Genomic DNA, 23,326 nt, shown 5'->3' with positions numbered 1-23,326 from the left:
ATGAAGAAAAGAGTGAGTTAATCGTTGTGAAGGGCTGGGGGCATCGAAGGACTGTCAGCGCTCCTATAATAAAGGCCCTGCCCTGAGAGCTGGCCAGTAGATCCAGTGTGAAAGGGAGCCAGGGGTGGAATGAGCTGGAGACAGTGTGAGGGGACCCAATCTGCCTTCCTGGGGTCACCACACTGAGGGCGGGGTCTTCTTTCCAAATCCTGACTTACCCACAACCTGGCTCCAGCTCCCTGTCCCCAGCCTGCAGGAAAAAGCCTGTAGGCCCCCATCCCCCCAGGACTCCCGAGTGCTAGCTTTCCCTAACTGTTTCCCACTCCCTGAGCTCTGGTCCAGTCTTCCTGGACACAAGGCCTTCCTCAGACCCCTCTCCCCAAGGTGTAGCCTCCTTCCTACCCCGTAAGCTCCTCTAGGAGGCAGGCGAACAAGACCGGCAGTGTGTGTGTGGGGGGGGGGGGGGGCAAGGGAGAGGGTAAGAGGGGGGTCAGCGGCCCCATCTCCCTGAGCTATGGTTTCCTCCGCTTTCAAAGGGAGACAATGAGAAAAGAGACCTCTCAAGATCAAAGGCGGGAGGGCGGGGAGTAATATCCCAGCACCGGAGAATTGAAGAAGCAGACAGTCCTCAGGACTCCAGTCTCACCCCGCCCCCTAGACCTGGGGACCAGAGGGAAGCCGAGGAGATCAATGGCAGAGGGGCTGGGAGTGGGGGCGCGAAGAAAAGAAGGAAATCGAGTGGAGGGGTGGGGGAGAAGCCGAGGGCGGGTGACTGGGGCCCCACGCCTCGGAGGACGGAGGGCTAGGGTGACCTAGGTGGCTCTCGCGTCCCCTCCTTCTCCCCTCCGCCTTTCCCGGCCCCGGGGAGCTGCTCCCATCTGGTCACCACGCAGGAGGGTGGAGGTGGGTGGGGGAGGGAGGGCGGAGCCGGAGAGGGAGGATGAATAATTGAAGATGAAGGGAGGAGGAAGAGTAGAAGGAGGAAGAGGATCAGGAGGCGGGAGCCGCCCGCCCAGGGTCCTCCCCACCCCGCCACCCCCCTCCGCCGCCCGGAAGTCGCTCCCCGCCTCCTGCTCCGCCAACATGGCCGCGAAGTCGGATGGAGCGGCGGCGGCGGCCGGCCCGGGGCCGGAGGGGGCGGGCGGCGGCGGCGGCGGCCGGGGGGCTGCGGGCGGGCGCGGGGAGGCGGCGGCGGTGGCCGGGGGCTCCGGGGCGGCCGGGCCGGGAGGCTCAGGGCCGCGCTACGAGCTGCGGGACTGCTGCTGGGTGCTGTGCGCGCTGCTCGTGTTCTTCTCCGACGGCGCCACGGACCTGTGGCTGGCGGCCTCCTACTACATCCAGGGCCAGCGCACCTACTTCGGCCTCACGCTGCTCTTCGTGCTCCTGCCCTCGCTGGTCGTGCAGCTGCTCAGCTTCCGCTGGTTCGTCTATGACTACACGGAGCCGGCGGGGGCCCCGGGACCCGTCGTCAGCACCAAGGACAGCGGCGGCGGCTCCGCCATCAGCACCAAGGACAGCGCCAACGCCTTCCGGACCAAAGAAGGCAGCCCCGAGGTGGGCTCCCGGCCCGCGCCCTCCTCCGCGGCCAGCGCCTACCGCCGCCGCTGCTGCCGTCTCTGCGTGTGGCTGCTGCAGACCCTCGTCCACCTTCTGCAGCTCGGCCAGGTCTGGAGGTAGGAGAATCCCAGGTGGAGGGAGCAGAGTTTCGGGGGGGGGGGGGGTGTCCCAGGGCAGCCTGCCCCGCCAGCGGGGCTCCGATCCCTCCAGGTGGTCCTTCTGGACCTCAGCCACGCCCCATCTTATTGCAACTATGAGCTCTTCCCTGCCCGCGCCTCCTTGACCTCTGCCCCCAAGTCCTAACACACCCCTATGCCCTCTCTCCTCCCTGATCTGGCCACTGGAGAGCGGGAGTGGCGTGGAGAGAAAGGAGACCTTAATAAGGTGTGTGTGTGTGTGTGTGTGTGTGTGTGTGTGTGTGTGTGTGTGTGTGTGTGTGTGTGTGAAAGTGAAAGAAGGCGACCTTAATAAGGTGTGTGTGTGTGTGTGTGAGAGAGAGAGAGAGAGAGAGAGAGAGAGAGAGAGAGAGAGAGAGAGAGAGAGAGAGAGAGAGAGAGAGAGAGAGAGAGAAAACCCAGAGTTCAGGGGGGCTGGGGCCTGGAGAGGAGGGTGAGTGCTGGGGGGTGGAGAGGAGGGTGAGTGTATTACTTGAAACTCAGCCTCAGGACTCCCTCTCACCCCTCTCTTTCTGGCTGCGGAGTCTATGTTTAGGAAGGATCTTAGAAGTCCCTTTCTGCTTTCAAAGATTCTCAGTTCCCAACCCCAGCCTGGTTCCAACCTCCCAGGAGAGACATACATTCAAGATCCCACCAAAACTTCTCAGACTTTGGGGAAAGGATGCGTTAAACCCAGCTAAGAAGTTTTCTGGCTCCTTCTGCATCCTGGGATTCCTCCTTGCACAGCTGACAATCCCCCCACCTCTTCTTCCACAGGACCAGGGGGAATTGGGGCTGTTGAAACTAAGATTAAATGGATGCTAGCTGCCCTTTAATCCCAGGCTGGCAAGGCAAAGCCAAGGCTTGGTCAAGGTGGCCATGGTCAGATTTCTTTCTCTGCCAGCACTGAGGGTGCCTGCTGGCAGGGTTAATTCTGGAGAGGGGGGACTCTAGACCTAGGGCTCCCCTTAAACCCAGGTTGCTCTAGCCATTTAGGGTCTCCTGTCCACTGACAGTTAATTTCATGACAAGATGAAGTTGCTTACTGTGTGATCTTGGGACAATCCCTCTCACTCTAAAACTCAGTTCTCTTGCCTATAAAATGAGGGAGAGCAAGTCCCAACTCTTCTCTTTTCATTGGTGGACCATCACATTTTTCTTACCTGTTGGGGTGATCAAGATGGGGCTGTCTACTTCGGTATAGAGTAACAAGCTAGGAAACTCACCGGGGCAATTCTACCCTGTCCTGTAGGGTCGCTATGAGTCAGCATTTGGTTTTGGTTTGGTTGGGATGTTTAGATGAGAGAGAGTCTGCGGGAGGGCCCTGCACCCTGGAGCATATTTTAAGGATGTAATGAGGACAGATGGGTGGAGAGCATAGGGAAGCCACTCTAGAGATGTAAAGGGTGAATGTTGCTGTTCTATTTCTCCACCTACTTATAAATGCCCCTGCCTAGCCCGGAGATTCCCCTCTTGCCTGGGCTTGGGAACAGGACTCCCAGGGCTTGTGCCAGCTGCTCCCTGGCTGTGTCATGCTTGTCCTGTGGCTAAATCTCTCTCTCTCTGCCTTGGTTTCCCCATCTATGCCTGCCACGATGGTGTAGATTCCACTTAGCTTGCCCTGGGGGAAAACAGGAGGGGGGGGAGCTCTCTCCATACAAGGTGCTGCTATTATCACTAGCTTGACACACAAAAATATTCATGTCTACATCCAGGAACTAATCTGCATTGGTTATCCTGTGCCGGAGTGGACAGATGGTGAGAGATATTTTTAGATTCTGAAATGGTAACTTCCTGTTCTTGGTAGCCAAAACTTTGTCCCCTTTTGGCTTCTGTCTAAAGTCAGCTACCCATTGACTTAAAAGCCACCTCAAGTCCCACTTCCTCCCCTTCTTAGGAACTGCTATGTCTTGCCTTTCGTGAACATAAAGTGATTTCTCTTTAAGTGTGGAAAATGATGACCATGGGGCAGGAGGCCTCAGGGATGTGGCTGACCATGGGTCCCCGAACTCCTAGATCTCGTGGATAAAAGGACTAGCTATGTCCGCGCTTCCCTGGGTCAAGTGAGGGAGTTGGGATAAAGTGAGGATAATAAACTCATGGCTGTTGGGTCATTTTTTGTCTACAGAAGTGGTTTGCTTGACTTGCATAGTCTTTCAAAATCCCAGAATTTTAGCTTCTTGAAAAGAAAAGAAAGACTGGGTCTAGCATTTCAACCTGTGACACCCTAGACAGGGGAGGTGGGGGATATGCCCTGAGTGGGTCCATTTCTCTTTTCTTTGATCACACCTGGCCCATTTTCCTTAGGCTTTTATGTTTGAGACTTCTCATTTACAGTGCTATGACCCTTGTTTGATTAAGCACTCACAGTCCACGCCCACTGATTACCTTGTTACCAGCTTGATCTCCTGGATCTCTCCTAAGACGCTTGTGCGGAGGTTAATATAATAATTCCTGCTTAGCAGAGGAGGGCATGAGACATGGAGATGGGGCATCCTTGCCAAGGTCACACAAGGATGGACTGCAAGAGCTGGGGCTCCAGACTCTGCCTTCCAAGTCCAAGTCCAATTGATCCGCTCTCTGCCATCCTGCCACTGATGCGTCCCCAGGCTTGAAGAATTATGAGCCTGAGATCCCAAGATTCCAGGATGATAGAAAGCCAGGGCTTCTGCTGCACTGAGATAAGAAAGTGGGAAGAGACGGAGGGAGTGGAACCATGCTCCTGGGTAAAGATGGGCAGCCCATAGCATCGTGAGAAAAGTGCTGAGCAGGGTGGATGGGGTAGGGTCAGGAGTCCTGCTCTGTAACTCGATTGCTAGGTGACCTTGAGCAAGGCGCTTTTTCCTTCTCCGGGCCTCTGTTTCCCTGGGTGGTCTGGAATTCTGCCTCTGAGACTAGTGACCAAACCTAAAGCCTTCTATCATCCATCTGGACCCCTGTCCCAAGTGCCATTTGACTTTGAATTCTAAAATGGCTGAGAATCGGACTCAGAGGTATGTGTGTGCGTGCGTGCGTGTGTGCGTGTGTGTGTGTTGGGGGAGGGGGCGTCAGGGGCTGGAATTCCTAGAAATGAAACCAGGTTGTCACAGCATGCTTGCTTACACTTGAGGTGTTTCCATGTTGGACAGCTTCACTGTTGAGCGGGGCTAGGTGCAGCTGTTCTGAGCAGTGACTAGGAAGGAGAGGTGCGTCTGAGTCCTCCAGCGTGCAAGCTGGGAAACCGGCCAGTCTCTCCCCTCCTGATCCCATTGTCCCCGGTTCCACAACGGTGGTTTTAATCAAGATAGCACACCGCTCTTCACACCGAAATGCAGTGCTGCATCTAAAGCTCACAGCCTCAGGGGAGCCAGGCAGGTCATAGTGTCCACAAGAAGGGGAAGCAGCGTCCAGTAGGGGGGCACGAGGGGCCATGGGGAAGGTCTCCTAGAGAAAGGGCCTCTACTCTCCAGCTCCAGCTGCCACGAGAAACTGGGGGCCCACATTTCGGCCCGTGCTCACGTCTCGGCTTTTCAAGAGAAGTGGGGGGTTGGGATTGTTGTGTGAACCCTCCCAATATTCCACTCTGCAGCAAGACTTTTGTCAGGGCTCTGAACCACAGAGAACCCAGTTGTGACCCATCCACTTTGAGATCGCTGAGATCAACTCTTCAGAGTTGGCGCACAGCGTCGTCCCACGCTGGATTTTATTCTAGCCTCCAGCAACTCGATGAGAAGCTGCGGGGCTGTTGATAGGATTTCCAGCCTGCAAGGCGGCTCCCAGGGGAGAGAGGAGGAAAAGGAGCAGAAAACCCAGGCTGCTGCACACCCGGTCCTAGCAGGACCCAGGCCAGGTGTTCTAGGCACGGGATCCCCTGTTATCCCTGAATCTTCCCAGTGGGGGGACTATTGATAAACTCATTTATGAGATAAGGAAAGTAAAAGTCACCCACTGAGGAAGTAGGCAAGAGGTGAAGGGGCCAACACAGCATGGTCCAACTCCTTAGCCCAAGCTCTAGTGGTGAATGGTGCTGGGGGGAAGCCCAGAGCAATGTAGGCTGGTTACCCACCTGGCTCAATCCCTCCTGCGCTCTCTCTCTCTCTCTCTCTCTCTCTCTCTCTCACACACACACACACACACACACACACACACATCTAAACCTCTGAGCTGTTAAACCACTCAGGGCTGTTAAGCCAATTACAGACCTAACTCTGTCTCCTCTGACCCTGTGAGCAGCAGAGCAGTAAGCCGTGAACTCTGCTTGCCATAATCTTGAACTCACTGGGTCCCAGCTTGGCCTGGATAAATGTGGTTTGCTAAGCCAATTAGTGGGAGACTATCTGGCATGGAACCACTCCCAGGCAAATCTGGGAGGATCTGGGAACCCCTAAATGAGGAGGAAGGGGGATAAGTCTGACTTTGGGAGCTGTCCTCCACTACCCCCTCTCTGTCCAGGCCCCAGCCCTGCTCTCTCTGCCTCCTGACAAGTCCCACACTCAAGAGAAGCCCTGAAATGAGTAGGTGACCACGTGGTAGATGCTGCACTCTGGGAAAAGATATGCATAGCATAATGGTTAAGAGCATGAAGTCTGGATCCAAATGTCATCAGTTCAAATCCTAACCCTGCCACTTCCTACATGTGACCTTGAAAAGCCACATAACCTCTGTGTGTCTCAGTTCGCTTCCCTGGTAAACTAGCCTTCACACGGATGCTCACCTCCTAGGCTGCTTCAAGGCTGAATGAGATAATGTGTGCAAAGGGCTACATTAAGCATGGAAAACGATTGGCAGTGATTACTGCCATCTACCTGGGCTTGTTCCCTGTGGAGAGAGGTTTGCTCACTGAGCAGGTAGCTGGGTTCAGAAGGGCAGGGATGCTTCACAGAAGTCCTGAAACCACAGGGACAGAAAAATCATTGGATTACTCTGCAGTCATTGACTCACAAGATATTTATGGGATGCCGGCTATGTACTGGACACTGTTCTAAATCTTGGGAACAGAGCGGTGAACCAGACGAAGCCCAGTAAGTCTCAATGGACTTGAACAGTCCTCACAGGAGGGCCCAACGAACTAATAAGAAAGGACCATGTAAAATTCTTCAACAGCTGATAATCTGGCTGTGTGTGTGTGTGTGTGTGTGTGTGTGTGTGTGTGTGTGTGTGTTGGCATGGAGGGGGATCTACAGGGAAGGTAGAGAACTTTTTAAAGCCTCTTCAGATACTGGGTCGGATGGTGGTCGGTGCTGTGGAATGAAAGGACATAGGCAAGGGGGGTACAAGTGCCAGAGAGGAGAGTGGGGCTCTTTGGTCAAGGTGGTCAGGGAAGGCATCCCTGAGGAGGAGGCATGTGGGCAAAGGTCTTGGAAAGAGTGCTCAGGCAAAGGGTGACAAGGGCCAGGTGACAGCCCGTGTGGCAGAAGCAAAGAGTGTGGGGAAGAGTGGAGCTGGGGCTGGACTGTGTGTGAAGCAGGCAAACCCTTGATCAGACAAGTGGTGGGTATTGGCCAGTGGTTGATCATGTCCACGCCGATTGCTGGATAGGATAGAAGACCCTGGAGGGAGGCCTGGGGAAACTTGGGACACAGGTTCAAGAGGATGGGCGCTGATCCCGGGGACAGTCCTCAGGAGCAGAGGAGACCACTTCAGGCAGATCCAACAGTATCTTTTCTCCTCTGGCCCTTGGTTTGCCCTTTGGGGCCAGATAGCACAGTGGTTCAGAACCTACCCTCTGGGATCAGCTACGTATGCTGCGTGCGTCTGCTGCCACTGTCTGTGAGCCAGGGGAAATGGCCTACCTTGCCTGGGCCTTGATTTTCCCATCTGCAAAAGGATGCCTTCCAATGGCCAATGCCACAGTGGTGCCCGAGTGTGGTTTAGCAGTCTACCTAGAGCACAGAGGGGCTCCCTAGCCTTTGTTCTTTATGCTCGTTTCTAAAATGCCTCAGGGACCGGACTGCAGGGTGGCTGTTCTTCCTTTGGATTGTGATTTGGGTGAGAGCTGACACAGAGCAGGTTAGCTCTCTATTGGACGATTCACACACACTGGGATGCCTGGCATTGACTGCAAGCCTCCCCACACGATACTACTCTTTCCCCTTCTCCCCTGGCTTTCGGATTGCCCTTTGTCCTCATGCCTATCCCTGCCTGCCTTCTGAGCCTTAGCCCTGGGCCAGTGCTGCCCTGGGATGATCACCTCCACACACACCTCCCTCTTCCCCCTCCCCCGCCCCCGTTGGTGGTTCTAGGGAGTGCTCACAGTGGTTTCTCAATAGTTTCAAGGCCCTCCCATTTCAACCCAAGGATCTCTCCCCTTCTCTATTTGAAGTTTTGCTGGATCCTCAGCCCCCTGCCTGAACTCCGTGCTAGCCAGCCTCGAGGTTCCTCCCTGCTCTGACTTTGCAGGGATGCTCCAAGCCTGGCCTTACCACCCACCCCCTAGTAGAACACTCTCCTGGATACTGCCCCCCCCTCACCAACCCTCCCCTCCCCAGTCTGGCTGCAACAGGCCATTAGAGCTGCTCTGAGCAGACTCCATGGCGGCAGTGAGGCCCAGTACCCCCCTTCACCCCCCCACTTTGATCTATAAAGACCACACAGGGCGTGGGGTGGATGGACAGGAGGAGGACTGCCAGGAAATGACTTTGAACCTGGCTGCTGGGGTGAGGGTCCCTGGGGAGAGGAAGAAGGATGGGTTGGTATCTACTCCCGGCCTCTCCATTCCCCAACAACTACCCTGTCTTTGTTAGGGCCTGGACATTCCTCCCTCAGGACTTTCCATCAGCCTGTGAGATCCCCACCGCCCCTCCCAGTCCCTCCTCCACCTGCAGCCAGATGGAGCGAAGGCGCTAACGCTCTCTTCTGACCCCATCACTGCTGCAGCCACAGAGCATCCTTGGCTCTCCCTGGCTCCAGAGGAGCTCAGATGCTTTAGCCTGGCACCGAGGCCCTCTGCCCCTGCACTTGCTCCAAAGAAGCCGCACACTTCTTCAGGCCTCTCAGCAGCTGCTTGTTGTCCTTCCGCTACAAAGCCCTCCCCCATCCATCTCCTAGTGAAATTCTGCTTGTCCTTTGGGGGGGGGGGGCGGGGCAGTTCAAATAATGCCACCTCTGCCAAGAAACTTCCCCTGAACAAACCCAGCACCTGCCTTCTGCTGCTCCCAGACCCTGCCCCCCTCTGGCAGCAAAAAGCCATTGTTCTTTTTCAACTTAAAATGGGAGGTGTCTGGTTGCTTAGTTGAAACCTCAGGCAGTAGAAAAAAGGTAAAAAGAAGTAATATTCCCCTCTGCTCATTGTATCAAGAAGTGGAACAGTTAGAAAGAATTTCCACTTGCTAATTAGCTATTGCTTGCATTAAGGGAACCTGAGCTACTAACCCACTCTGGGCTGCTAACCATAAAGTCAGCAGTTCGAAACAACCAGCCACTCCAAGGGAGAAAGATAAGTCTCTCTACTCCCGTGACGAGTTACAGGGGCCGTTCTGCCCTGCCTTAGAGAGTCACAATCAAGTTGGAACTGACATGATGACCGTGAGTTTGTTTGTTTACGTGTTTGCATTATTTGATTGATTGTATTAGTTGAAGATGTACCAATGGGTTTTAATTCATAAAAAATACATACACGTATACATTCACCTGCCTTTAAAAAGTCAGTTGCTATTGAAACTCATAGTGTCCACTTCTTGAGGTGGAGAGTAGCTCATCATGTTCAGAACAGTTCTGCCTGGTAGGGAGCCTGGCAGTCAAGAGTGAAGGCTGTGGCGCCAGATGGCTGGGTCAAAACCCTGGTTTGGCCCCTTTTGAGCTGTGTGACCTTGGGCAAGCCACCTACCCCCTTGGGACCTCAGTTTCCTCATCTGTGAAGTGGGGACAATACCAGTCCCTATGAGAGTGGCCATGGTGGGAGTGGGTTAAACCAGTAGCTGGAGGATCTGTGCCCAGTGCTCAGCATATCAGTAAGTGCCCAGTCACCCTGTTTACCAGATGTGACAGCAGAGGCCCAGAGGGCGGAAAGGCTTGCGATTAGGAAGTGGCAGAGCTGGGCTTTGAGACCATGCAGTCAGGCTTTGAAGCCCTCGTGTGACTTATTCAAAGAAAGAGCGGAAAGAAGGAAGGAATGAGGGAGAACAGGAGGGAGAAAGGAAGGAAGGAAGAAAGGAAAGAAAGAAAAAAATAAATCATATATTGCTTTTGGAGGCAGGAACAATTTTGTTTACTGTTTAAATTTTTTTTAATTTAGTATGAAGTATGCACTGTTAACATTTCTTTTTTTTTAACAATTTATTAGGGGCTCATACAATTCTTATCACAGTTCATACATATACATACACCAATTGTATAAAGCACATCTGTACATTCTTTGCCCTAATCGTTTTTTTTCTCCTCTTTTCTGTTTTTACATTCTACTAGGGACTCATACAACTCCTATCACAATCCATACATATACATACATCAATTGTATAAAGCACATCCATACATTCCCTGCCCCAATCATTCTCAAAGCATTTGCTCTCCACTTAAGCCCCTTGCATCAGGTCCTCTTTTTTATCCCTCCCTCCCCGCTCCCCCCTCCCTCATGTGCCCTTGGTAATTTATACATCGTTATTTTGTCATATCTTGCCCTATCCGGAGTCTCCCTTCCCCCCTTCTCCGCTGTCCCTCTCCCAGGGAAGAGGTCACATGTGGATCCTTGTAATCAGTTCCCCCTTTCCAACCCACTCACCCTCCACTCTCCCAGCATCACCCCTCACACCCTTGGTCCTGAAGGTATCATCCACCCTGGATTCCCTGTGCCTCCAGCCCTCATATGTACCAGTGTACAACCTCTGCCCTATCCAGCCCTGCGAGGTAGAATTCGAATCATGGTAGTTGGGGGGAGGAAGCATCCAGGATCTGGGGGAAAGCTGTGTTCTTCATCGGTACTACCTCGTACCCTAATTAACCCATCTACTCTCCTAAACCCCTCTATGAGGGGATCTCCATTGGCCGACACTTGGGCCCTGGGTCTCCACTCTGCACTTCCCCCTTCATTTAATATGGTATATATATACACACACACATATATATACATATACACACACATATATACATACACACACATATATCTTTTTTTTTGCATGATGCCTTATACCTGGTCCTTTGGCACCTCATGATCGCACTGGCCAGTGTGCTTCTTCCATGTGGGCTTTTCTGCTTCTGAGCTAGATGGCCGCTTGTTCACCTTCAGGCCTTTAAGACCCCAGACACTATCTCTTTTGATAGCCGGGCACCATCAGCTTTCTTCACCACATTTGCTTATGCACCCATTTGCCTTCAGCGATCCTATCATGGAGGTGTGCAGTCAATGATATGCACTGTTAACATTTCATCTCAAACTTTCCATTCAGTTAAAAATCACTCCTTCCCCCCCATGCACCTGATCTCCTTCTGTTCCGATGCTCTGCCCACCTGGTGGCTTTGCTCGTGGGATCGGGAGTCTCTGGGGCTGAGGTCTCATCCCTGCTGTTCTTCACCCACCCCCGGGCTGTGCTGAGATGGAACCAGAGTAGCCCCTCCATTACTGGCGGTGGCCTTGCACCAGCCAGCTGCCTCCAGGTGGGCCAGGAAGCCTGTTGAGGCAGGCTGTGGCTTTGTGGCCAATGTAGTACAGGACGGGGTGCTAAGGCAGTGTGAAGTCGCTGAGCTGCCAGACTGGTGACTCCATCCCACGCAGCGGGGCCTTAGAAGTATGGGCTGACAATCTCCTTCCCAAAGGCCACAGTCTGGAAATCCCTGCAGTCACATGTGAGACTGTCATGGTCCGGAACTGACTGGGCAGGCATGGTGGGAGCCTTGCGGTTGTTGACACAGTCACTGATGAGGTCTCCTAGGCCAATGTCTTCCGCTGGCGAGACCACCAGTGGGCCAAATGGACTAGGGCCATTCAGATCATGTAGCTGGGACAGCCCTGGAGCCGGAGTCCCAGGAAGATACAGGTGTGGCAGAAATAGTCCTTGTACACAGTAGGGGCTCAACAAATGTTGGTGTGAACTGAGTAGCATCTTGGAGATCAGAATCTCAGGCAAGTCATTTCACTGCCTGGGATTCATTTACATCCTCTCCCAAGTCCACATGCAGATGTGGGAATTCTGGAGGTGTTTTTCAAAACCTTGGATGAGAGAGAGTAACTGTGAGCTGAAGACATCCGAGCAGATCACGGCTCCAGAACTCCCTAGCTGTGTGACTGTGGCTAAGCACTCCCCCCTAGCCAGAGTTCTGGGTTTCTCTACAAAAGAGGGATTATAACCCATCCCTAAAAGGTTCTTACAAAAGACCCCTTGAGATCATCTAAATCAGTGGTTCTCAACATTCCTCGTGTCGCGACCCTTTAATACAGTTCCTCATGTTGTGGTAACCCCAACCATTGGAAATAGGTGTTTTCTGATGATCTTGGGTGACCTCTGTGTAAGGGTCATTCGACCCCCTCAAAGGGGTTGTGACCTACAGGTTGAGAACCGCTCATATAAATGCATAGGGCTTGCCACGCAGCACCTGTTTGGAACAAGCTCATATCGACTCGTACTGTGGTTAGCCCAATAGCAGCCACCAACACTGGACTGAACTGGATCAGCACTTGTGAGGGTGGCGTAGTGTTTCCTTCTGCTGTCCGTAGATAGGGTGCCATGGATGGGGGCCAACTTGATGAATTCTAACAACGGAGCCACCCTCTCTGTGTAGCAACCAGGCACGGGGTGGGAGAAGACCCTCGTCCGAAGGCCCTAATGTTCAGTAGCCCTCAGCCATTGGTCCCTGTGGAGGAAAGAGACTTGCGCTGTGGTTCCAGAGCCACCCAAGGTAGAGGACTTCCAAGCAAGGGTGTCCTGGCACTCAAACTGCCCCGGAGCAGAGCGGACTGCTTCTGAGGCCCTGTGCTCCCTGGCGAGCTACAAAAGTGGCCGTCTTTGGCCGGGTTGCTGTCCCAGGGACACTGGGGATCTCCAACGCCCTCCCAGTCTTAAGAGCCTGCAGCTCTAACTCCGGGGTCTCCTGCTGCTCCATCCCATGGCACTTAACTGTCCTGCAGAAGGTCACACCCTGGTGGCCCGGGGACCAAATCTAGACTGAGCCTGAGCTTGACTGGGCCACACAGAATTTTTTATTTTCTGTCTGGCTTTTAAAGGTCAATTTTTTTCATGGAAAACAAATTGAGAGAGAGAGAGCAGGAAGAATGATGCTCCGTGTGCCCAACTCTACAATGGTCCCTCCTGGCCAGTCAGTCCTGTGTGATCGAGACCAGCACCATCCAATGGAACAGTCTGCAAGGATGGAAATACTGCAGGTCTTCATTGGGCCGCCCACCGAGTCCCCTGTCACAGGTGGAGCGTGAGGGCTGGGGATGTAGCCAGGGCAACGGAAGAGCTGGAAGTCATGCTGGATTTCATTGTAATGCATTAAATGTAAATCATCAGGTGTAGCTCGTGACTACAGACAGAACAGGCCTAAACCCCATGCATGCCGTTCACTTCCCAGGTTAGTTTGAAACAAATCCCAGACTTTGTTATCATTAAATCCAGAACTACATCAGCACATCTCTTAGTAAGTGAAAACCCCAAACCCAGACTCACTGTTCTTGAGTCCATTCTGACTCATTGGCGACCCTAGAATCACCGCGTGGACCTGACTTTGGACATTTCCGAGATTGTAACGCTGCCTCATCTTTCTCCTGAGGAGCACCTGGTGGTTTCGAACCACTGACCTTGTGGTAAGGAGCCCAACATGTATACCACCAGGGCTGCTCTGGGGGAAAAAATATATATATACCTTTAAAAAAATCACTAAACTATGTAATACTCTTTTCATACTTTTAAAGGGAATAACTTTCTTAAAAATTCATATGGTATTTTTAATTAGTTGCCATCATTTTCAAAATGAGATTTTTTTTTGCATAAAGTCTAATTTCCAGCTATTTTTGAAAAATTGGAAACTCCAGCCTCCCTGCTCTTACATGTTCCCAGGCAGTACTGCACCAGAACCCAGGGGTGCCTGTCCCTGTAACCAGAGCCCTCACTTGGCCCACTTCCTATCAGCCCCACCCTTCTAAGCATGAACGTTTGAGACCCTGACTCAACTCAGACCCCTCAGGATGTTTTCTTTCTGCCTTGATTACTAGGTACCTTCAAATGCTATTAAGAGCATGGAAGTTACCACCACCCAGCATGCACACCCCTTCACCCGCCTCTGCACGGGCTCATAGCATCTCACCTCCACAGGAGAAGACAGAAGGGGGCTAGATTAGGGGGCCCTGGGTCTTACATCGTATTCGCTCTGCCAGCAGCCCATTTCACACATAGGAACACTGAGGCTCAGAGAGGGTATGAGAGCTGTCTGCACTGGTGCAATGAAGGACATGAAAGACTGGAGCCCGGTCCCTGAAGCTTGCAGGTGATGGGCTACTTGCTTCTCTACTGGTGGAAAGAGCAGTTCTAGGGCTGATAGGGGGTCGGCAGGATGGGAGAGGGTCTCATCTTCAGCCAACCCTACAATCAGTGGCTGGGAAACATTTGGCTGGCTTCAGCTCAGCAAGAGAGGTGCCATGCCTCTCAGGGGGCTGCTAAGGAGGAGAGAGATGCCCAGCCCAGCTCACCAGCACCCCCCAGAATGGGAGGCGAATGTGTTAAAATCACATTCTTTACTGACATTTATGACTCATTTGGCTGCCAACCCCAGGAAGGTCCTAGTTGGCATCCTGCAGGCTCTACTCAGGAGTGGGCAGATGGGGAAGGGGCCTCAGGCCCAATCCTCCCAAGAGCTTCCTGGTTCACATGGCAGGGAAGACGGTAGGGAGCTGGGTATCTTCAGTGTGTCCCAAGACCCCTCGAGCTGAGGCCCGGGTCTCCTGGGTCTAGGCTCAGCCAGCTCTATGGCCCGTAATGAAGCAGGGTGATTGGCTGGCTCTGGCTTGAGATGCTTTTTGGCTGTTTGACCTTGGGTGAGTCACTTCTCCAATGTCTCTGGAAGCCATGACCTTCCAGATGGCCATGCTTACCTCTAGAGACCCTGGCAGCTCTCTTCTGGCTCCCACCCTGGCCCTCCTCTGATCTCTTCTCCCTAACCAAAGTGCTTCCTCTACGATGCAGCAATGGCGCCTCATCCTGTCCCTCCTGTTTAAAACTTGTGACCCTCATAGCAGCGAAGGAGGGTCCTTCCCCTGGCCCACCTCCCCACCCCCTCCTTCTAATGACCGGCAAACATTCTAGGAAGCCCTCACTCCTCCTTGAAAGTGTCCTGTCCCCCTCAGGACCTTTATTTACCCTTGTCCTTTCTGCTGTCAGAAAGGACCTCCGTCCCTGGCCCCACTCCCTTACCCTTCATCTGGCTAACTCCTATGCTTCCTTCAGATGTGGCTCAGTCGGCACCTCCTCCAGAAAGCCTTCCCTGACTACCTCTCCAACAGACCCACCTTTCTCATTGCTGGGGTGGGGGGAGTGGTTGTTCGGAATGGTCTGGGAGCTTGTGGAACTTGAACATGGCTACGTGCTTGTAGGGGTGCTTGATTGATGGCCAGTCTCACCGTACTCCCAGGCCATGAGTCCCAGATGGGCTGGGCTTGTCTTCCAGGATTTGAGCACAATCCCTGGTGAACAGTAGCTGCTCAGAAAGGCTTGTTGAATACGTATTGAGTCGACGGCCCCTTTTCTCGCCCAACCCACGTCATCCCAGGCGAAGCTCTTGGGCCCATCTGCATCCAACATGGACCGCCCAGACAGCTCTGCAGGACAGGCTCTGTGTGGCTGGGTGACTGAAGGAGAGATGTGGTGACTTCTTCCATCCCTTCTCAGGTTCAAGGGGCCATGCTGAATCACAGTTGAGCCTGAGGTGTGGCACAAGCTTGATCTGCGGCCTGAGCTAAGTCCTCCTGCCTTTCTGGCTCTCAACATCGCCTCTAAAATGGGGGTGATCACAGAAGCCACCTCGGATCTTTGAACTTAGACATTTGAGGACTAGATGGATGGAATGCCAAGACTTAGCAGAGCCTGGCCTCTTGCTGGCACTCAGGACACATGAGCTGTTGCCATCAGGAAGGAGCCCTGGTGACCCAGTGGTTACACGTTAGGCTGCATTCCTCAAGGTCGGCAGTTTGAAACCACCAACAGCTGCAAGGGATTAAAACAGGGCTTCTTACTCCATGAGCAGTTGCAGTCTTGAAACTCACAGGAGCAGTTCTGCCCGGTCCTATAGGGGTGCTCTGAGTCGGTCAGCATCAACTCGCTGGGTTTTGGTGGTGGTGGTGGTGGTGGGTTGTCATTAGAAACTCTGCTTACTGTCTGCCTGCCCAGCTGGGGATGGGAGAGGGCCTCAGCTGGTGTGGAAAGTCCCCTTCCCATCAGCCCATCTGCTGCCCACTTCCCCCAACTCCACCTTGTCCACCTATCGAAGGTCCTTGGGGCGGGGGAGCTAGCCAGGGAGGGGGTTGGGGGTGAGTGGGGTGGGGGTTCCTGGATGGAGCCGTGAAGCCACTAGCGGGGGAGCCACTGGAAGCTGCTGTATTCTTGGCCAGGAGCTGTGAGGGGGAGTGAGGAGGGGGGAGAACGCACACGCGGAAATGCCGAGACAGCCAGATGGAGGAGCTAAGGATGTGAGAGACCAGACAGACAGAAAGCCCCGAGTCAGGGAGAGGAGGGGAGGCAGGGGAGGACAGCCTGAAGTCAGCAGGCACACAGAGCCACGAGCTGAGCAGCGGATCAGCAGATGGACCAAGCGACTGACAGACAGACCCACGGGCCAACCAAGCGTCCCAGGGACAGACAGAAAGACAGGAGAGCAGGTCCCAGATCCAAGGGAACAGACAGGCTGCCCCGCAGCCAATGGACTGACCAATGGGTGTTACAGGCCTCTAAGGACAGACAGGCTGACCAACCCAGGATCCCAGGGTCAGGCTGACTAACTGACCAGAGGAGACAGATGGACAGACTGACTTCCACAGTAACTGAGGAATAGATGAACAGACAGGCTGATCTGGCATCCAGGACAGACATGGCAGATATGGGCTGGCTGGACAGACAGAGCAGTGACTCCAGATCTAGGGTTGGGCAGGCCTGGCCAGTCTGAAGAGACACTGAGGTCCAAGCCAGAAACCGGACCCCAAACCAGAGACGCAAGCAGACCAACATGAGGACAAAGAACAGGAGGGAAAGCCAGGTCAGCCGATGACATAGTTGAGAAGTTTCCTGGCTTCTCAAGTTGGAGTGTATGTGGGGGGGGGTGGGGGGCAAGGGGGGATTCCATCATCTTTCTTCCCTCCTCCTGCCCATTAGAGAGGACCCCCAGCTCGGGGCTCCCTCCCACATCTTTTGTGGAGGGATTTCGCAACCCAGCGCTGGCGTCTCTCCTCAACCCAGCGCTGGCGTCTCTCCTCTCGGCTCTGCTTATCTGTTGCCCACAACAATGCACATCCATCCTGGCTTCCTGTTTCTTCTCAGACGCATTTCCCTAAGCTTTAGACTGAGAGTCGGGAAACTAGTTCCAAAGGCCTGAGTGTGTCTGTTTCCTCCTCTGTAAGTTGAGGGTGCCAGATACGGTTAGGGTGGCCTGACTGCAGGCCCTGGCTTCCAACCTGTCTGCAGGAGCATCAGGGAGGACTTCCTGGAGGAGGAAGGCCAGGAATGCATCAAGAGAGGATGAGAGGAGCCTGCAGGTAGCTTGGCTCCACGCAAACCCAGGCAGGTAACCCCCAGGGCTTTCTAAACCAGGAGGGACATGCACGTACACACAGCGTACACTCACACGTTGTTCTACAGATACATTTTTGAGTGCCGCCCGCAGGCAGTGATGCTAGAGGCACAGTGTGGACAGCAAGGTCCCCGCCCTGAGGGAGCCACCTTCAAGTGGTAGAACAGAAAACAGATGCGTCGATCCATAATAAGATTGCTTCCTAGTCCGAGCAGGAAGAAGAAGCAAGAGCGGGGTCATGGGATGGACTAGAGAAGGATTTGTTGAAGGTGAAGGTGCCAGCTCGGCATGGTGACTTGGGAGGCCTCCATTAGGAGGCGACCCTCAACTGACCGGGGAAGCTAGCTGGGGACAGAGCTGGAGAATGAGAGTTCCAGGCAGAGCAATCTGCAAGAGGAGACCTCAGGGACACGCTCGGCCAGGGAGGAGCCAGTGGGACAGGGGCGAGGGAGGAGTGAGAGAAATAGGCAAGGCCAGATGGCTTCAAGCCCTGAAGCCAAGGAGAGAAGTTGGGTTTTCGTCCAAGTGCGCGAGGAGGACCTTGGAAGGTTTGAAGGAGGAGAATGACATGCTTGGACAGCTTTTGTTTCTCTTTTAAACAATATCCCACTGGTTGCCATGTTGGAAACTGGATGGCGGGGTGGGGGGGGAGGGGCAGGAGGAGACACGGGAGTCCAAGCAGGAGGCCCCGTGGGTGGGGGGGCTGTTGTTCAGGCAGGAGATGGTGGTGGCCTGGACCAGCGTACTGACCGTGTAGTCTGGAAAGCTGGGCGTGAGTGGGAGAAAGCAGGTGCCAGGGAGGAGCGTCCAAAAGTCTGTGGGTCAAGTCCATTTTTCCTTCATATCATCCCCCCCCCCCCACGTTGTTGAAGCGCCCTGGTGCATGCCCTCTGCTGAGTCTGGATGGGCTGCTTCTCCTGAGATGGGGCCTTCTCTATAGCTGGTGTTGGTCTCATGCAGGGTGGGGACCAGCTTCTTCCAGCTGCCTTTCCAGGAGAGTAAAATAGGGTGGGCTTCCTGGGGGAGGCTTCCAGGGAGGACACTTGGTCATCAGGAGAGCCAGAGACCTTCCCCCAGGGTGCACCCCACCCCCACCTCTGTGCATCACCCTCTACAGTCTGCAGGCTGTTTACCTCCTCCTTTGGTGATTGCAGTAAGGAGGAAACTGAGGCAGAGAGAGACTGCCCAAGGCCGTACAGTTGCCAGGGAGGCAAATCCACAAGTCCCCAATGTTGCCCTCCTGCCCATCTGCCCCCCCACCCCAGTGGCAGTAACTGCAGGCAGGACAGTGAGTGCCAGCCACATTTTCGAGAAGGGGGAACTGAGGCCGGGCCCAGTTGAATGGCTCTTCCTGGGCCACCCTGTTTGAAGAGCTCTGTGGGCCCTATCTCGATCGTGCACATTAAAATGCAGCAACATCAAACATGAAATGTGAATTCTAGTTAATCAGATAAAAGCCAAATCGCAGTTGACTGGCTGACATCATGTTCTGTTTTGCAGACATTTAATTAAACATTTATTAATTTTGAATCTGCAGTTTTTCCCTGTGTTTTAGAGCCAATTCCCTCCCCCTCCCCGCACCCCTCCCCCTGCAAAGGCTCAAACAGCTTCGGAGGCCCATGAAAATCTCCAAGGTCCCTGGCAGCGAGCCCTCAGCCCCAACGGACAGGCCTGCCATGGGTGCATCTTGCTGCCAGAAGAGGCTGAGAGAGGGCTGACCCCAGGCCTTTCACCCTCAGACTGCCGCAGGGGCTGTCCACACCCCCCACCCCCACCCAGTGTTCTTGAGGCTTGATGGGTACCCCCATCAGGGCTAGGGTCCTGCGAACCCTCTGTCTTTGGAGCTGGTGGAGGAGGGGGCAGAGAGGGCAGGGAGGTGGGCAGCCTGTCAGGTGGTGATGGATGCTGGCTGGCGGGCCTCCCTCATGCTGACCCAGGCCTGAAAACAGATGGTCTTCCAGCCTGAGAGAAACTTCAGGGTGTCGCCCTCCCCACAACTCCCCAGGCCCCTTCACGTTGGACCAGCTGGTCTCTTCTTTCTGTTTGAAGTGGGAGCCACGGAGGATGGAGGGGGCAGGGGGAGGCTTGGGAAAGTGGTCTCTGCTCTGAGGCCCTCAGAAGCTCCAGGAAGAGCAGCTGTGTCTCTCCCCTAGACCCCCACCCACCCACCTCCCCACCTCAGCCCTGCTCTCTGCCCCTCCTCCATCCCTTGCCTGACACATCAGCCTGCTTGTCATCGCAAGCCTGGCCCAGACCCCAGCCACTCCTGGCTCACCTCCAAGACAGCCTCCAGAGCCAGCTTTCCAAGACACCAAGCTGATCACATCACCCCTGATTCTGCGATAACATTCCAATTTGGAATAAAATCGAAACCCCTTAGACTAGAATTTGATGTGCTTCCCGAGTCCAGCTCCCATGCCACTGCCCACTAGCCCTCCCTGCCCCACCACCACCGCCAGGCCCGTCAAACCATACCGCGCCTGGCTCCAAACGGGTCCTGCTCACTTGGCCGTCCCTGCTTTTACCTCAGCTACTGCTCCCACCAAGGACGCCCTCCCACTTCCTGTAAGCCTTCCAATGGCTACCAGGAGCAAGTGCTTCCTCTTCCAGGAAGCCTTCCCCAACACCCCGCCCCCTCAGGTAAAAGTCCGCCGCTGTGAGGAGCATCTGTAAACCTTCCCCCAATTCAGTACAAAATGTTCAAATAATCATAAGTAAAGGAGAAACCCCCAGTGCACGCAATTCTATTCTGACACACCCAAGGTCAGGCAGCTCCACAGCAGCTGTTTTATAGTCTTCTAACAGTGTTGGTGGTGTAGTGGGTCAGCAGTTCAAACCCACCAGCACCGCTGAAGGAGCAAGACGAGGCTTTCCCATTCTCCAAGGATCTACAGTCTTGGAAGCCCTGAGGGCAGGTCTGCTCTGCTCCATCGGTCGCTCTGCGTTGGAATCAACTGACGGCAATGGATTGGGTTTCTCCTTGGTTTATGAAGGGGGGTGGGGATGTCACCCGATAGGAGTCAGTTTAGCTTTTAGTTTTGTTTTGAACATTGTATACTCTGTACATGATAAGAGGTTAAAAAAAAAAGAGGTTAAAAAACAAGCAAACAAACCAAACTGCTCTTGTGGCTTTCTGAGAAGCTAACTTCTTACCTGAGTAGAGAGCCTGGTCTTCTTTCCGGGGGGAGACTGGTGGTTGTGAACTGCTGACCTTGCAGTTAGAAGCTGGATGGTAACCACGATGCCCCCAGGGCTCCTTCCTGTCAGGGGTTAAGAACCTCACTATGATCCAGCACTTAGCAATTCTGACTCATAGCGACCCTATAGGGCAGTGGTTCTCAACCTTCCCAATGCCACGACTCTTTAATACCGTTTCTCATGTTGCGGTGACCCCCTCAACCATAAAATTATTTTTGTTGCTACTTCATCATGATAATTTTGCTACTGTTAGGAATCAGGCAACCCCTGTGAAGGAGTTGTTTGACCCCCCAAAGGGGTCTCGACCCACAGATTGAGAACCACTGCTATAGGACAAGGTAGAGCTGCCCCTGTGAGTTTCTGAGACTAACTCTTAACAGGAGTAGAAAAACCTCATCTTTCTCTGGCTGGTGGTTTTGAACTGCTGACTTTCTGGTTAGCGGGCATAACCACGACACTACCAGGTCTCCTTGTAACGGGTTAGGAATTCTATAAACGAAGTCCCACCCACTCACCCCCATCGGATGAATGATCATGTTATGTGAAGCACTTCTGTGTGCCCGTTCTTTAAGGAGCCCAGTGAGTGGTCCCAGCAGCAGGCCCAGGAGATGATCTTTCCAGGACTCTCGGGCTGCAGAGTAGGATGGCGGGCAGGGAACCTGAGCGCTGCGTGCCTCCTGCAGGTACCTGCACGCGCTGTACCTGGGGCTGCAGAGCCGCTGGCGCGGGGAGCGGCTGCAGCGCCACTTCTACTGGCGGATGCTCTTCGAGAGCGCCGACGTGAGCATGCTGCGGTTGCTGGAGACCTTCCTGCGCAGCGCGCCGCAGCTCGTGCTGCAGCTCAGCCTCCTCTTACATCGCAGCGACATCGACAGCGACGGCCACAGTAACCTGTTCCAACAGCTGCCTGGTGAGCCCCGCCCCTCCGCCTCCCTGCCCCTGGGTCCCCTCCAATGGCCCACTCACCCTCACTGCTTGGGGTCTGGCCCTTCCACCCTTGGCTACCTGGGAGGGAGCTTCCCCACTTTCTGGGCAGACCAAACCCCAATTCTGCCTTGCGCAGAGAAGCCCTCCTGAGAACCCCTGGCCGCTGTCTAGTGCCCTAAGGACCCATCTGGTCCTCATTGCCATGCAGTGACCGGCCCACACCTCACCCCTTCCATAACTGACAGACCAGGCCGACTTCCTTAGTGTCAGGGAAAATACATCCCTCCCTCCCTGGGGTGCCCTTGTCCCTCTCCCCCTCACCACTCAGTGTTCAGGAAGGTCTGCTGGGTCCCAGCCCAAGACATTGGGCAACACTGGAACACTCTTCCACCCCCACCCCACCCCTGTATCTTCTCCCCTTGTCAGCTCAGTTCTTAGAGAGTGCCCCTCTTATCCAGGGCACCCATATTTTCTACAAGTCCTCAATCATCATCCCTCTTCACCTCCTCTCCCACCCCCACAGCCCTGACCCTTAAGTTTCCCTGCCCTCCCCCCAAAAATCCGGAACCCTGTCAGCCTTAAAGAAGAGTCCTAGCCCTGGCCCTTACGGAGATCCAAACCGTCCACCAGCTGCCCTCACACGTCCCCCAAGTCGGTCCACCCTCCCCTCCCCCTTGTTCCTGCAGACCACCTGACCCAGGCCCCCTCCACATCCCTTCCAGCCCAGTCTCTTCTCTCCTCCCACCTCAGAACTCAGCTCCCACCTGGACCTCTCCCCTCTTCCCAGGTCCCAACCTAGACTGCCCCCTCCCCAATAACCCAGCCTGCCCTGCCCCCTCCCTGTCTCCGCAGTCTTCTCCACCTTCGCCTCACTCCTGTCCCTGGCTTGGACGCTGGCCTCCTACCAGAAGGTGCTGCGGGACTCCAGGGACGACAAGAGGCCCCTGTCTTACAAGGGCGCTGTGGCCCAGGTGCTATGGCATCTGTTCACCATCGCGGCGCGCAGCCTGGCCTTCGCCCTCTTTGCCAGCGTCTACAAGCTCTACTTTGGCATCTTCATCGTGGCCCACTGGTGCATCATGACCTTCTGGGTCATCCAGGGGGAGACCGACTTCTGCATGTCCAAGTGGGAGGAGATCATCTACAACATGGTGGTGGGCATCATCTACATCTTCTGCTGGTTCAACGTCAAGGAGGGCCGCAGCCGCCGGCGCATGACCCTCTACTACTGCATCGTCATGCTGGAGAACGCCGCGCTCACCGGCTGCTGGTATTTCAGCCGCAACTTCGCCACCGACTTCCGCTCGCTCATCTTGGTCTGCGTGGTGGCCTCCAGCTTCGCGCTGGGCATCTTCTTCATGTGCGTCTACTACTGCCTTCTGCACCCCAACGGGCCCATGCTGGGCCCCCAGGCCCCTGGCTGCATCTTCCCTGAGACTCCCGGCCCCTGTGGCCCACCGACAGATGCTGTCACCAGCCCACCCAGGTCCCTGCCCAGGACTACAGGCGCGGAGCGGGATGGGGTCTCACTGGGGGGCGAACGGGCTGGGACCCCGACGCCGCCTGTTTTCCAGGTCCGCCCTGGCTTGCCCTCCACGCCAGTGGCCCGCACTTTGCGGACAGAGGGGCCTGTGATTCGGATTGACTTGCCCCGGAAGAAGTACCCAGCGTGGGATGCTCATTTTATTGACCGCCGGCTCCGGAAGACCATTCTGGCGCTGGAGTACACCTCGCCTGCCACGCCCCGGTTGCAGTACCGGAGCATGGGGACCTCCCAGGAGCTGTTGGAGTACGAGACCACCGTGTAG

The 23,326-nt window shown here is 54.7% G+C and overlaps 1 protein-coding gene across 1 annotated transcript; it reads left to right on the top strand.

The window, feature by feature from the left end:
* Positions 1-1,083: 1,083 nt before the first annotated feature.
* On the top strand, positions 1,084-23,326 carry XKR7 (XK related 7). The gene is made up of 3 exons (XM_075528517.1): positions 1,084-1,673; positions 21,275-21,501; positions 22,371-23,326. The coding sequence occupies exons 1-3, from the start codon at positions 1,084-1,086 to the stop codon at positions 23,324-23,326; spliced, it is 1,773 nt and encodes a 590-aa protein (XP_075384632.1).

Source organism: Tenrec ecaudatus, chromosome 12, assembly GCF_050624435.1.
Source record: "Tenrec ecaudatus isolate mTenEca1 chromosome 12, mTenEca1.hap1, whole genome shotgun sequence".
In the NCBI taxonomy this organism is placed as follows: domain Eukaryota; kingdom Metazoa; phylum Chordata; class Mammalia; order Afrosoricida; family Tenrecidae; genus Tenrec; species Tenrec ecaudatus.
Note: the sequence above shows the minus strand (reverse complement) of the source record. Positions and strands in the feature narration are given on the sequence as shown.

Coding starts and splice junctions, on each gene's coding strand:
- XKR7 (XM_075528517.1), top strand. CDS start 1,084: ATGGCCGCGAAGTCGGATGGAGCGGCGGCGGCGGCCGGCCCGGGGCCG. Junction 1,674..21,274: donor CAGCTCGGCCAGGTCTGGAG/GTAGGAGAATCC, acceptor TGCCTCCTGCAG/GTACCTGCACGCGCTGTACC. Junction 21,502..22,370: donor CCTGTTCCAACAGCTGCCTG/GTGAGCCCCGCC, acceptor CTGTCTCCGCAG/TCTTCTCCACCTTCGCCTCA.